Here is a 13322-nt window from a genome sequence, read left to right as displayed (position 1 = left end):
CGGGACAACAGGCGCCTCATCTGCCAGATGTCACTGCTTTCCCTCATTGAAAGGAAAAACCACCTAAGTTACTCCCAAGAGTTGCACTCGGGGGTGGAGGAGGAGTTTCTTCTAATTGCTGAAAACATGAGAACTGGATATTTTCTCCTAAAATCCCACGTTTAAGCCTCTACATTAGCATTTAGACTGGGGTGTTTCTGTTGTTTAAGGCAGTTCTTAAGATCTTAGAGCAGAAAGGGACCTACAAGAGACTGTATGGTTCACCACCACCCCTTGAAGAATATCATCATTTCCCACGGTTTCAGAGATGGTAACTAAGGTTCTGAAAACTCTCCCAAGTCACATGGCTGGTAAATGGGGTTTTATTGAGAGGACTAGAATCCAGGGTTCCTGATGCTTTCTTCTTACCCTTTTTCCCCCAACTGGTTTACATTATTTTAATTTTTTAAAGTTATTTTAGTTTTTGCCATGAGAAGGGAAGAACATGGAAAGATCTGTATTATTTTTATTTTTTACTTCTTCTGAGACAGAATCTCACTCTGTTGCCCAGGCTGGAGTGCAGTGGCACAAACTTAGCTCACTGCAACTTCCGCCTTCCAAGTTCAAGCAATTCTCATGTCTCAGCCTCCCGAGTAGCTGGGATTATAGGTGTGTACCACCACACCTGGCTAATTTTTGTATTTTTAGTAGAGACGCGGTTTCGCCATGTTGTTCAGGCTGGTCTCGAGCTCCTGGCCTCAAGTGATCTGCCCACCTCGGCATCACAAAGTGCTAGGATTACAGTGTGAGACATTGTGCCCGGCCTGTATTATTTATAAAAAGGTAATTCATTGCATGTATAACTGAAAGAAGTTTAATTTGCATATCTTTGTAAGATTTTTTTCATATAAATAAAAATAAATGCACAAATCATAAAAAAATTCATCAGAAACAATGTCCCATTTGGAAAAAATGGTCCCACTTTACTACTCCCACTACTCTGTTCAGGCCTGTATCATCTTGTATAGACTGTTACCAGCCTGTCAGCTAAAGCCTTTGATGAAATTTACACTTCAATAAATTGACATTTAAATTTACACACAGGTCAATGGTAGGTTTAAGACTGCCTCTGCTATGTTAATTGACTAGACAGATCCAGGTGTACTTTAAACTTGGAATAAGACAATCTTCACTTACAGAGAAAATAGTTATCTAAAATTTGCCCTCACCAGGACCAGACGGGGCTCTCTAGTGGCTGACACTTCTCCCATTCCTGACCAACTTTCAAGGAGAAAAAGAAAGATTATAAAGGACATAGTAATGATCCCAGGGCAGCACAGGCAGTTCCAATGTGTATTTTTACTTTCAGACCCCTGGGTTAAGTCGGCTTCCAGCCTGTCCCTGGAGAGTCCAGGTCATGTCCAAGGCAGGAAGTTGCAATGTAGGAGTAGTCCCAGGAGCCAGTAAGTCAGGAAGTAGCCTAGAATGTATCGTGTGACTGGAGAACAGGTTTTCCAGCGATACAAAAGTCCCATGATAGGATTTCTGGGGACCTTTTGTCCTGGTGGGGAGTCCTCTGCAAGAGGCTTCCAAGGCACAGTCTTTAAGGATCTCAACAGCGGCTCTTGATCCTGAAGCAAGTGAGCTGGAAACCAGTACACAATAGGAGTGGAGGAGCCCAAAAACCTGGTGAGAACCTAGAAATCATGAGAGGGGAATACCCAGACATTTACTGGAATGTCACTGACTCAGATTGGACTAGCCTGGGGACTTCTTCACTGCTGGGTGAACTATGGTCACCCAATGTATTACACTGGTAAAGAAACTGAAAACAGCTTAGGATCCGTCTTAGAAAGATGTATGTAACAGCAGACAGGCATCCTCCATGTTACAAATAAACATAGCTACAGACTAATTACATTAATTACTATTAAAATAATGGGCCAATGAATACTAGAAACTCTGTGGGGTCTAATTTTAGCCCAGGGCCTGGACTCTAAACTCTGTGATATTGATTTGCGGCTTGGGAACCTGAGGTGGTTCCCTTATCCCATGGGATGGCAAAGCGCAGGGAAACAGGCAGAAGACCCATTGCTTGAACATTCTCTCTCCTACTGGAGTTCAGAGACAAGTTTCCAAATGGTCTCCCTCAGCTAGCCTGGAAACTTTAAGCTTTGCTGGCACTCATTCTGTGATTTAATCTAGCTGAAAACACAGAATGCTACTTTCTATTTTCTCTGTCTCTTATCCATACAGCTTGGAAAAACTTTAGAAACAGCCAATGTGCAACTCCAAGAGGAAGAAACTGTTAAGAAGAGGTCAGCATGGGGAAAAAAGACGTCCCCAGGGTGGTGCCACAGCCAACAACAGAAAATCAGATATAAGATCAAATCCTTCCCATCCTGCTCTATCACCACCGCCACCACCCAAAACATTGGTTAAGGTATCTCCTCTGGAAATTGGGGGGCTGCCTGAGTTGAGAAGCTCCAGAAGTCAGCAGTCAAGAAACCAATATGGATATAACTGTATATTAGGAAAAAAGATCCCAATATACAACTGTATAAAAGATTCCTAATATACAGTTATATATATAACTGTATATATATATCTCATTCTTTAGGACCCAGCTGAAATATGACGCCTTTCTCAAGTACTACAGTGAGTTCCCTACTTCTTCTTTGCCTTCATAATACTTTATCTGAGCTTTAAAAAAAAAAAATATCGCTGGGCGTGGTGGCACACCTGTAATCCCAGCACTTTGGGAGGCCGAGGTCAGGAGATCAAGACCATCCTGGCTAACACGATGAAACCCCATCTCTACTAAAAATACAAAAAATTAGCCGGGCGTGGTGGCGGGCGCCTGTAGTCCCAGCTACTTGGGAGGCTGAGGCAGGAGAATGGTGTGAACCTGGGAGGCAGAGCTTGCAGTGAGCCGAGACCGTGCCACTGCATTCCAGCCTGGGCAACAGAGATTCCATCTCAAAAGAAAAAAAAAAAAAAAAATCTCAGGCTGAGCATGGTGGCTCATGCCTTTAATCCCAGCACTTGGGAGGCTGAGGCGGGTGGATCACTTGAGGTCAGGAGTTCGAGACCAGCCTGGCCAACATGGTGAAACCCCATCTCTACTAAAAATGCAAAAATTAGCTAGGTGTGGTGGCAGGCGCCTGTAATTCCAGCTACTCGGGAGGTTGGAGCAGAAGAATCGCTTGAACCCAGGAGACAGAGGTTGCAGTGAGCTGAGATCGTACCACTGCACTCCAGCCTGGGCAACAGAGCGAGACTCCATCTAAAAAAAATAAAAATAAATAAAGTAAAATAAAACAAATCTCAAAATAGCACTCCCCTTTCTATCCCATTATACTATTATTTTATGTTAAATGTCTGTCCTCCTGTTTATACCATGAGATCCCGTAAGGCAGTAATTTTGTCTTTTTTTTTTTTTTTTTGAGATAGAGTCTCACTCTGTTGCCCAGGATAGAGTGCAGTGATGCGATCTCAGCTCACTGCAACCTCCTGGGTTCAAGCAATTTTCTGCCTCAGCCTCCCGAGTAGCTGGGATTACAGGTGCCTGTCACCACGCCCAGCTAATTTTTGTATTTTCAGTAGAGATGAGGTTTCACCATTTTGGCCAGGCTGGTCTTGAATCCCTGACCTCGTGATCTACCCGCCTTGGCCTCCCAAAGTGCTGGGATTATGGGTGTGAGCCACCACACCCAGCAGTAATTTTGTCTTATTCATGTTTCATCCTTAGAGGTCTGACCCAGGGTCTGGCACAAAGAATACCCCTAAATAGTCATTGAATGAATAAATTCAGTATGGATCACTCAAATGGGAGATGTTAGCTGCCTTCCCTGTCCTTGGCCAAGGGGTTTTGCCTGTATTCACATCTTTATCCCAGTCAGGAATCCACCTCACCTGAACATGCATGCACAGACCTCCAAACAGCAGCAGCACTGCAGCGTGGACCAGGTACACAAACACCTTAGGACTGAGGAATCCAAGATCGGGCTTCTCTAGGGTCTTATTGTTCTTGCTCCTTTGCAGCCCAAGTGTAAGGCAGAGCCAAGGGTGGGTGGTCACGTATGTCCAAGTTGCCCAGACAACCAGTATAGCCACTGGTGCAGCCAGTAGAAAATTGGGCACCTGCCTGAGCTCATAGTATTTCAAAAAGCCAACATTCCAGTAGACATCCTGGATATAGCTGTATATTAGTGGAACATCCCAGAAGCACCAAGGCGGTTCATTTCCCTCTGCAATCCGGTAGCCCTTGTCTACAGCTAACTGTACCAAGGGCTCAGGAATGGGGCGGGCTGAGCCTGGCAGACAGAATTGGGTGTAGGCATAATACTGAAAGAGGGCAAAGGGAAGGCCAAGTGTGAACACCGACAGAAACAGAGAGGCCATCAGCTTAAAGAGCTGTCTCAGGGGATTCAGCATCGTAAGAGAAGAGAAAAAGCCTTGGCACTGAGAATGCATGAGGAAGCCAACACTGACCAGCCCATTGGAGCGTACCCCAGTGGCAATGGCAAAGAGGAGTCCACTAGTCCAGACTCGGCCCCTCTCCAGCTGCCCCATGGCACTGAATGTCAGGAGGGCAAACAAAGCTTCTGAGTAACCAGCTGCCAGGAAGACATTGGCAGGGCTGAGACAGAAGAGCAGAGCTGCATAAAAGGCCTGGCGGGGACAGCGCAAAACCAGACAACCCAGGTCATGAAGTGCAACTGCAGCCAACATGAAGAACAAGAAATTGAGTGATGCTACTGAAATCAGCAGGCAACTGCGCAGACTCAGTAACCCCCGTAAGGGTCGCAACAGTTCGGTCCCCACCATCAGGGCCAAGGGGAAACCAGGAAAGAAGGCGAAGTTGTGCTCATACAGGTAGCCATGCTCAGCAATGAACAAGAAGTGTTCAGCATCCCAGCGAGACAGGCCACCCAGAAGACCGTCCACAAGATGGTCCACAAAGCCTGAGGGGGCCAGGCGAGGAGGAGAGAAGGCTTCTGCGTGGTGATCTGGGATGATGGCATTGAAGAGGGCCTGTGGAGTAAAGAAAAACCAGGATTTTAGTTGAGTAACTGGAAGAAAAGAATTGCCATTTAATAAAATGAGGAAGAAGGCCAGGCTCATGCCTGTAATCCCCACTTTGGCAGGCTGAGATGGGAGGATTACTTGAGTCCAGGAGTCCATGACCAGTCTGGGCAACATAGCAAGACCTTGTCCCTATAAAAACTAAAAAAAAAGTCTCAGCACAGTGGCTCACACCTGTTATCCCAGCACGTTGGGAGGCTGAGGTGGTAGGATCACTTGAGCCCAGGAGTTTAAGACCAGCCTGGGCCAACGTAGCAAGACCTTGTCTCTACTAGAAATAAAAAAATAAAAATTAGCTGGGTGTGGTGGTACATGCCTGTAGTCCCAGCTACTTAGGGGGCTGAGGTGGGAGGACTGCTTGAGCCCAGGAGGTTGAGGCTGCAGTGAGCCGTGATTGTGCCACTGTATTCCAGCCTGGGTGACAGAATGAGACCCTGTTTCAAAAACACTCAGAACTCTTCTTGAGGACTGAACCCTGGACATGTTAACATCTGAAGGTTAGAAAGAGGATGAAAATCCAGTAATGAAGAAAAAAAGGAACAGTCAGTGAGGTGGCAGGGAACCCAGGAGAGCATTAGAACCAAAGGAAGAAAAGGAAGTGATCAACTCTGTTAAATGCTGCTGGGAGGTTAAGTAAGATGGGGGCTGAAAACTGACCACTGGATTTAACAATGTGAAAGTAACTGGTGACTTTGACCAGGGCTATCTCAGTGGAGGGGAAGAGACAGAAGCCTGCCTAGGCTGGGTCCAACAGAGAATGGGAGAAGAGAAACTTTGAGGAGTTTTGCCTTAAGGGGAAGCAGACAAATGCGGTAGTAGGTGAACAACAATGTGGGGTTAAGAGAAAACTTTTTTTAAGGTGGGAGATAAGGGTGTGTATGTTAGTGGAAATAACCCAGTAAAAGGGTATGCAGGAGAGAGGGAATTGCGGGGTAGGCAAAAAGGGATGGAATCTGCTACAACGGTAGAGGAGCCAGCCTTAGAGAAGAGGACAGACAGTTCATCCAGTCTCCAATCTTCAGTACTGAAAGCACAAAGGTGCAGAAATGGGTAGGCTGAAGAATGTGGTGGGCACACATGGAAGGAAGTCTCCTCTAAAGCCTTCTATTTTTCTGAGTTGTCATTTAGGAAAACAAGTTGTTACATGTTACATGTTTTTCTCTTTCCTCAAATCTCTAACACCCCCAGAACTCACTCTCAAGTGATAGCCTCTTTTCAGGACACGGCACACATCATCTTCATTAATAATGAAACCACCAGGAAATCAACAGAAGTTGTGCTGGGAAGAGTGACAGTGAACCGGGGGCTAAAACCGTCAAGGATTAGCTGTCACTGACAGAGACGATAGCAGCAACGACGGGTAATTTAGGGATATAATCTGATGGCTTGAGCGTTAAAGCTGGAGGTGGGGGGATGATAATCACATTTACTGTTAAATGTCTTTTTGCTGGCCAAGTGCGGTGGCTCACGCCTGTAATCTCAGCACTTTGGGAGGCTGAGGCGGGCAGATCACAAGGTCAGAAGTTCGAGACCAGCCTGGCCAACATGGTGAAACCTCGTCTCTACTAAAAATACAAAAATTAGCTGGGCATGGTGGTGGGCGCCTCAGCTATTCCGGAGGCTGAGGAGGGAGAATCATTTAAACCTGGGAGGCAGAGGTTGCAGTGAGCCAAGATCACGCCTTTGCACTCCAGCCTGGGGCAAAAGGGCGAGACTCCATCTCAAAAAAAAAAAAAATGTCTTTTTGCCCCATTAGATGGTCAGCTACTCAAGAGAAAAGAGACCATGTTTTTTTACACTTACCATCTAGCCCAGTTCTTGGAACGCAATAGGTACTTTAAAAATTTTTGGTGGTTGAATGAACTGCCTAGAGGAAATATACTGTTTCCAAAATTACCACCTGAATTAGAACCCAGCTGTCCTGGTTCCCTATCCTGATGCTGACTTGCAGCATTGCTCCTTTGGTCTGCCAGTAACCCAGCTGATGCTGGTTGAAAGACATCACTGAGTAAGTCTCCCTAGCCTGGCAACAGGAGCATAGCCCCATTTTTAAGGCTTTTTAAATTTTGGTCAGTTTCCTTATCAGGCCACTTCAAACAGTAAAAACAAACAGGACAGGAGTGACAGTCACAGATAAACAGCCCTAGCCTGCAGGTGGACACGTTTAACTAATCTCGAAACCCAGCAGAGTCTGCTATGCTTTATATAGTGGGGAAGGAGAGAGGAAAGTTTCCACAAAGGGACCAGTTATGAGCCTCAGAGATAATGGTACTGGCATAAAAGGCACACATCATTATGTGAATCTAACACCCCTAGGGTGTCGACATACATTCAACAACATTCATTCATTTTTGAACATACTGAGCTAGGCACCAAGCACTGTGCTAGGCAGCAAATAATTCATATATACACGATATTTTATTAAAATATGTATCAAGGGGAGCCTCAGAGGGGAAAGGGAACTGCAAAAGGGCAAGTGCACTGAGAATTGTGAGTGGGTGAGGCAGGAAGGGGAGGCACTCGGGGGAATAGGAGGAACCATTATATATCCAGATGGTCTCACGACTTGCACATTGCCATGTTTTTCCCACTCAACTGACTGATACAATGCTCAGTCTCCTGGTAAGGGGGACATAGGGCAATACTTTGAGCTGTCACACCCTACAAGCATCTCTGGTTACAGAACATCACAGTCTGTTGGAGAGACCACTAGCTCAGGAGTTAGGAAACATGGGGTCAAACTCCAGCCCTTCTCTATCTTGCTGTGTGGCTTTGGGGATGTCACTTAACCTTTCTGGGCCTTTGCTGCTTCATGGGTAAAACAAGATTAACAGACCATTTTTCTAAGATTCCTGACCACTTTTCAGCTCTAAAGTCTATGTCTCTGTGGTTTCAACCACATGGAGGGGCACACCTGAGAGGTGGAAAGAAGATGGGGACTCTTCTTACTGCCTAGTCCAGTCATGTAGCAATGACACATTCAGGACAAAGGATGGGAGACTGACCTGCAGCATCAGAGTCAGGATACGGCAGCTGACTGCAAACCTCAGCACCTCCTTCCGGGATGGGTCCTGGGGCCACATCCTCTCACCATCAGGAATTCAGGGGTGTTGCTACCAGGATTAAGCTCCCTCAGGCCTCTAAACTCCAAAGGAGGAAAATGTCACACATTGAGTGAAAGCAAATTCTTGAAAGCATTCTTCACCGGAACCTCCCCTCTCAGAATTACTATGACAAACTTAACCAACCACCTAACTTCCCAGATAAGGGGAAAGCATCTTGACAGCAAATGGGTTCAGTAGGTGTCACTTTGAAGCACTGAATTCTCATTGGGAAAGTTCCATACAGCTAAGCAGGTAGCTGGAAAGTTAAGGTCACAGAAAATCTTTTAAAGTCTATTGAATGTACCTCTGCAGGAACTAAAGATCTGGGTTCAACTCCTGACTGTCACTTACAAGTTCTCATTAGTCCCTCTGAACCTCAGTTCTTTATATAAAAAATGGGAGCAGACTTTTTTTTTTCCTATCTCACAAAATTGTCATGATGGTGAAACAGACCAAAGTGTGAAGTTCTACTCAAATCTGTGTTGTGGTTGCTATTATTTAGTGTGTGCCCTTTTCCTCTTGCCCAGAATAATAAACTAGGTCCCAAACCAGAGTCCCCAAAGTGGGGCATAAAACCATACTGGAAGACCATAATGACTCCACACTCTAGCTTAGCTCTCTGATGTGTGTTCAGCTGGTCTGTTAAATTAAGTGGGGAAGGAAAAGAAAACCACCACTCAGCAGGACCTCAGCCAGCTCACACTGCTGAAACAAACTGAGGGTGAACACAGAGTAGACTAGCAGGGATGGAGAAAACTGTTATTTCCCATCTCTTTATTGGGATGGTAGCAGTGTATAAACAACTACAAAGCCACTCCGAGGCAGGGAATGCACCTTAATCTTTTATAATTCCCTGGGCTAAAATAAGTCATAATAGCTCCTCAAGAACTTTCAAACACCAGCCTGGGAAATTCGAAAGGAAAGCAAAAGCATCAGTGGCAGCTCATCAATTTGGGGTGAAGAACTATGCCCAGAAGGAAAAAAAAAATTTGAACTGAGGAATTTAAGGAAGAGGGCTGGAAGACTCTTCTCTTATTTGGCGAATACCTACCAAACCTATATCACTTGTTTCTGGAATTCTCTGATCCTCACTAGACAGTGTGCTATGCTCTCATTACATTCTGCCCTATTGCCTTTATTGCTTTGCTTATTTAAGTTGCTAAGGGCAGGGGCTTTATATCACAACTATATCCCAGGGCCTAGAACACAAACAGGCATCTTAAATCTGTGTTCTGAATGAAAGGAAGTGGTAGGGACAGGATACAGCATCATCAGTTCACTGACTCTAGATATGAAATCACTGCCCCAAGTATTCTTCCCACCATATCTCACGTCAACAGCATGACGACAAAGTCACAGAAGCCACAGGAAAATAAAATTTCCCCAAAAAGGGAGCCAAGTTGGCCAATGGCAACAGTACTCTTTCCTTGGCACAAGGGGGCGCCTGCTGCTTACTCCATCGCCAGGAGACCTAAAGGAAGGGAGGGGCCCCCAATTCCACGCCGGTTGGCTCACGAAAATTCAGTTCAAAGGCAAGCTTCTGAAAGCCCCAGAGAGCAGCGGTAGTCTGTGAATCTACCCAACGTTTCCAACGTGTGACTCGCTGAATCGAGAGAAATCACGGAAATGGGCATACCCAACCTCACACGGCTACTCCTTCCCTATCCTAGGGCGAATTCACTCTTCTTTCCTCTTCCTTGGCTTCCCACCCGCACGCAGAAGAGAAGTTGGGAACAGAAAAGCACTCAACCCACCTCTGCCATTTGACCATGCTTGCATTCTTCCTTTCCTCTCTCGAGTCAAGCTCTAGCCTCAGCGACTACAGATGTGTGTAGCCCACACTTTGCTTACAGGTAAACCAAGTAAAAACAAAGCCAGTCAATTCTCCCTCTCAGCTAATTGCCAACCTCCCTTCCCAACAACCCCTTTGCCAAATCACATACTCTTAACTGGCAGGACACTTACAGATCAACTAGTTTCACTCTTCAAAAATTTTCCCGTGAGATAAATAGGCTCCAGAGATCTCATCAGACACGGCGAGGCCAGTGTAATTACCATTGCCATTTTATGGATATGGAAACTGAGGCTCACTGGGGTCAAGTGACACACCCAGGGCCACTTAAAGATGCTGTCATGTTTTTTGCTTCTTAAAACTCACGGTACCAGCCCGCATCCCTCGCCAAAGGGTATGCGCCCTTTCCGGGCCAGGATTATGACCCAGGTCACCCAAACGCCTAGCCCAGTACCTCCATGCCACAGTCTGCCCTTGCTGGGTATGCCTAGGGTAGTTGGGCCCTATCTGAGAATCTGGGACATCCTGTTGAACTGCAGCTCTGGACCCTCTGAGTAAGACCAACACCCCCAGCGTGGGCTGGAGAAGTCGCTCTGACCCAGGGTCCTCAGAGCCAAAGGCCTCGTAGGCCGTCCCGAGATAGGGGCTGCCTTCTGTGAGCCCAGCCGTGTCCGCAGCCCGTTTCTGGCCGGCTCCGTCTGGACACAGTCCCTTCTGGGCACTAATCATCGACTCTCAACCCAGATGGGCCACGGCCCAGGGACCACTCCCGAGGGAGCCTGCGGAGCCCCACCAGGCCACAGGGCCGGAAGCAGGCGAGGGCGGGAGGCTGGAAAGGAAGAGGCGGTGCCCAAGGCTGCTATGGCGAAGGGGCGGGGCTGCCCGCTTCTCCGGGCCTCTGCCTCATTTCTACCGGCCTCCAGTTGATAGCTTCCCTCCCGCCAGAACTCCAGGCTCCCAGGCTGGCGCCAGGTCCTCAGCCCGGCCCGTCCCGACCTCCCCGGCGGGGACCGAACCTTAGCTTCTCCATCCGGGGCCCACGCGGCCCGCGCCTGCGCGCTGGCTCCGCCGACGGCTTCCCCGCCCCCCTCCTGCCCGGACTTGGAGCAGCCCCGCCTCCCTTCGCGGCGGCCATGTTGACTGCGGGCGAGCGGGGTGGGGGCCCCCGGTCGGCGCTTCGTCTTGTAGCACCTTCCCACCTTGGTGACTCCTGAAGAGTTTCCTCGCACTTCTCTCTTCTTCAAGGCCCCCCGCCACCCCGCCTTCAAATAGTGAGCCGAGGCTGCTGTCTCACAGTCAGTGCTCTTGCCCCAGTTCCTTCCCGCTGACGTTCACTGAGTTCCCGGTGTGGGCCGAGGCTCTTGTAGTCGGGGGCTGACCCGCAGCCTCTTCATAGAAGCCAGAGCCGCGCTCTTCCTGCTGTCAGGCAACAATAGCTCAGCACAGGGCCTGGCACACAAGGGATGTCCTCCGAATAGCCAAAGAAAAGCATTCTTGGGGTTTCTGTGGCCGGCAGTGGCACCCTGCGTTTTGGGTGTGAAGAAAGTGGGGGATCCCCCTGATTTTCCCCTCCTTTAGCTACCAGAGACCTTCTGTCCTAATTCAGCCCTCAGCCCCACCTCAGGTGGCTAATGAGGATGGCGAGGAAAACCTCAGAGAACACCCCCCAGGCCAGGACTCCTTTCACCTCCCTCACCCAAGCAGTTTCTCTCATAGGAAGTGGGGCCAAAAAAAACAAGAGGCGAAGTCAAAACCGTCTACCGGGGGGAGCGGCCAGTTTGTACCCTTGTAACGGAAACTGTTAGAACAACTTTGCACCCTTCTTAAAGGAAACAGATGATAAATCCTTCTCCGTTGGTGGATTTCTTGTTTCTCAGGATTCCAAAGTCTTCTGTGGTTTCAGTTATCTGCTCTCCAAACGAAGCCAGGGGCCGGGTTAGCCTCTGGCCACAGCCTGGCTCAGGGAGGGGTTTATCTTCTGCAACAGCTACTCATGTGGGTGGGAACAAAGAGATGGTTGCTACCTCTCCAGGCGAAGACCAGCCCACATCAGTCTGTAGGGGCCTGGGACTGTATCTCTTGACTCTTTATAACTCATTTCAGGCCCTGAGACCTAAATTGCCTTCAGATATTTGTTGTGTGCAAGGTGAAGAAAATGCAAATCACATTTAGTCGTTGTGTGTTGGAGAAGGGGGAAAAAAATGGAGTTTCATGGCCCTTCCCCCAGGTTTTTCAGTGCCACGCACTTGTTCTCAGCTCCAGAGGTCTGTGAGTGACATGGCAAAGCCTGGGGGCACGCTCGTGACTGGAGCCTAAGGCTGTGACTTGAATCTCTAGAAGTCCACCATGAGGCTCCAAGCAGCACTCTCTTTGCAAAGACAAAACTGAGACATGAACTGTCCTTGCTGTGTAAATTCACAAGGGGAAAAAGACGTGCATTCTCAGGGTTCCCTCTGTCCACACCAAATTCTCTCAAAAATCTATTTGTAAAAAGGCCAGGGGTCTCTCAAGACAAGTCAGAATGTTTTTTAAAAGCTCAGCTGTCACCCTGTAGAGGTAGAACTTTATCCAGATTTTCAGCTGTACTTTCCTGCAATTTCTCCTTTCCTTCTCTGCTACCCAACCCCCTCCTCTTCCGCTCTGTTTCCGTTTCATTTTCTGACTTCTGCTCTGACAGGAAAACAAGGAAGCTGAATCTTGTGCTCTCAAAGCCCTGACTCCCTGGTATCAGATTGGAAGAAGGCTAGGTGGTATAGGAGGGGTTTCTAGGGCTCCAAGGCTTTGAGTAGTGAAGGAGGCAGCCTCTCAGTGTTCTTGTAGAGTCTGCAGCTAAGATGGAGCCTGCATCTACCCAGGGAGCCAGCTGAGCTACCAGAACTGTGGAAAGCAAGTGAGATAGAGCCATATCCCAGGCTCCAGAAAGACTCCACACTTCCCAGACATTTCCATTAAGAAGCACATATCCCACATCACCAAGAAACAGTATCACATGCAAATCCCTAACCTGAACAATGCAAGCAATGCATTACTATTCTAGAAGCTTAGGATTTAAGAGGGTTACATCATTTCTGTTCTTTGAACTTGCCTCATTCTGCTCTTGCTATTTTCCCTGCTTGAAGCACTCTACTTTCAGACCACCCTTTGGCCAGTCCATTATGTTTGGGTCTCAGAAGAGATGTCACCTCCTCAGAGAGGCTTTCCCTGTACTATCCCATCAGTCTGTTCTTTTTTTTGTTTGTTTTTGAGACGGAATCTCGCTCTGTCGCACAGGCTGGAGTGCAGTGGCCGGATCTCAGCTCACTGCAAGCTCCGCCTCCCGGGTTTACGCCATTCTCCTGCCTCAGCCTCCCGAGTAGCTT

The 13322-nt window shown here is 47.8% G+C and overlaps 1 protein-coding gene across 1 annotated transcript; it reads right to left on the bottom strand.

Annotated features, from left to right (window-relative positions):
• Positions 1 to 830: 830 nt before the first annotated feature.
• Positions 831 to 10998, bottom strand: PIGV (phosphatidylinositol glycan anchor biosynthesis, class V). The gene is made up of 4 exons (XM_011981661.1): positions 10137 to 10998; positions 8073 to 8207; positions 3895 to 5016; positions 831 to 1676 (listed from the first exon to the last, which is right to left on the bottom strand). Exons 2-4 carry the CDS (start codon positions 8148 to 8150, stop codon positions 1395 to 1397), a joined length of 1482 nt encoding a protein of 493 aa, XP_011837051.1. The 5' UTR covers positions 8151 to 8207; positions 10137 to 10998; the 3' UTR covers positions 831 to 1394.
• Positions 10999 to 13322: the final 2324 nt, after the last annotated feature.

Source organism: Mandrillus leucophaeus, unplaced genomic scaffold (assembly GCF_000951045.1).
Source record: "Mandrillus leucophaeus isolate KB7577 unplaced genomic scaffold, Mleu.le_1.0 Scaffold23, whole genome shotgun sequence".
Lineage (NCBI taxonomy): Eukaryota > Metazoa > Chordata > Mammalia > Primates > Cercopithecidae > Mandrillus > Mandrillus leucophaeus.
Note: the sequence above shows the minus strand (reverse complement) of the source record. Positions and strands in the feature narration are given on the sequence as shown.

Bases quoted from the DNA above. Each gene is read 5' to 3' on its own strand.
- PIGV (XM_011981661.1), bottom strand. From the start codon at position 8,150: ATGTGGCCCCAGGACCCATCCCGGAAGGAGGTGCTGAGGTTTGCAGTC. The intron at 5,017-8,072 runs GTCAGTCTCCCA...TTTACTCCACAG, and splicing joins TCCTGACTCTGATGCTGCAG to GCCCTCTTCAATGCCATCAT. The intron at 1,677-3,894 runs GTGAGGTGGATT...CATGATTTCTAG, and splicing joins GTCTGTGCATGCATGTTCAG to GTTCTCACCAGGTTTTTGGG.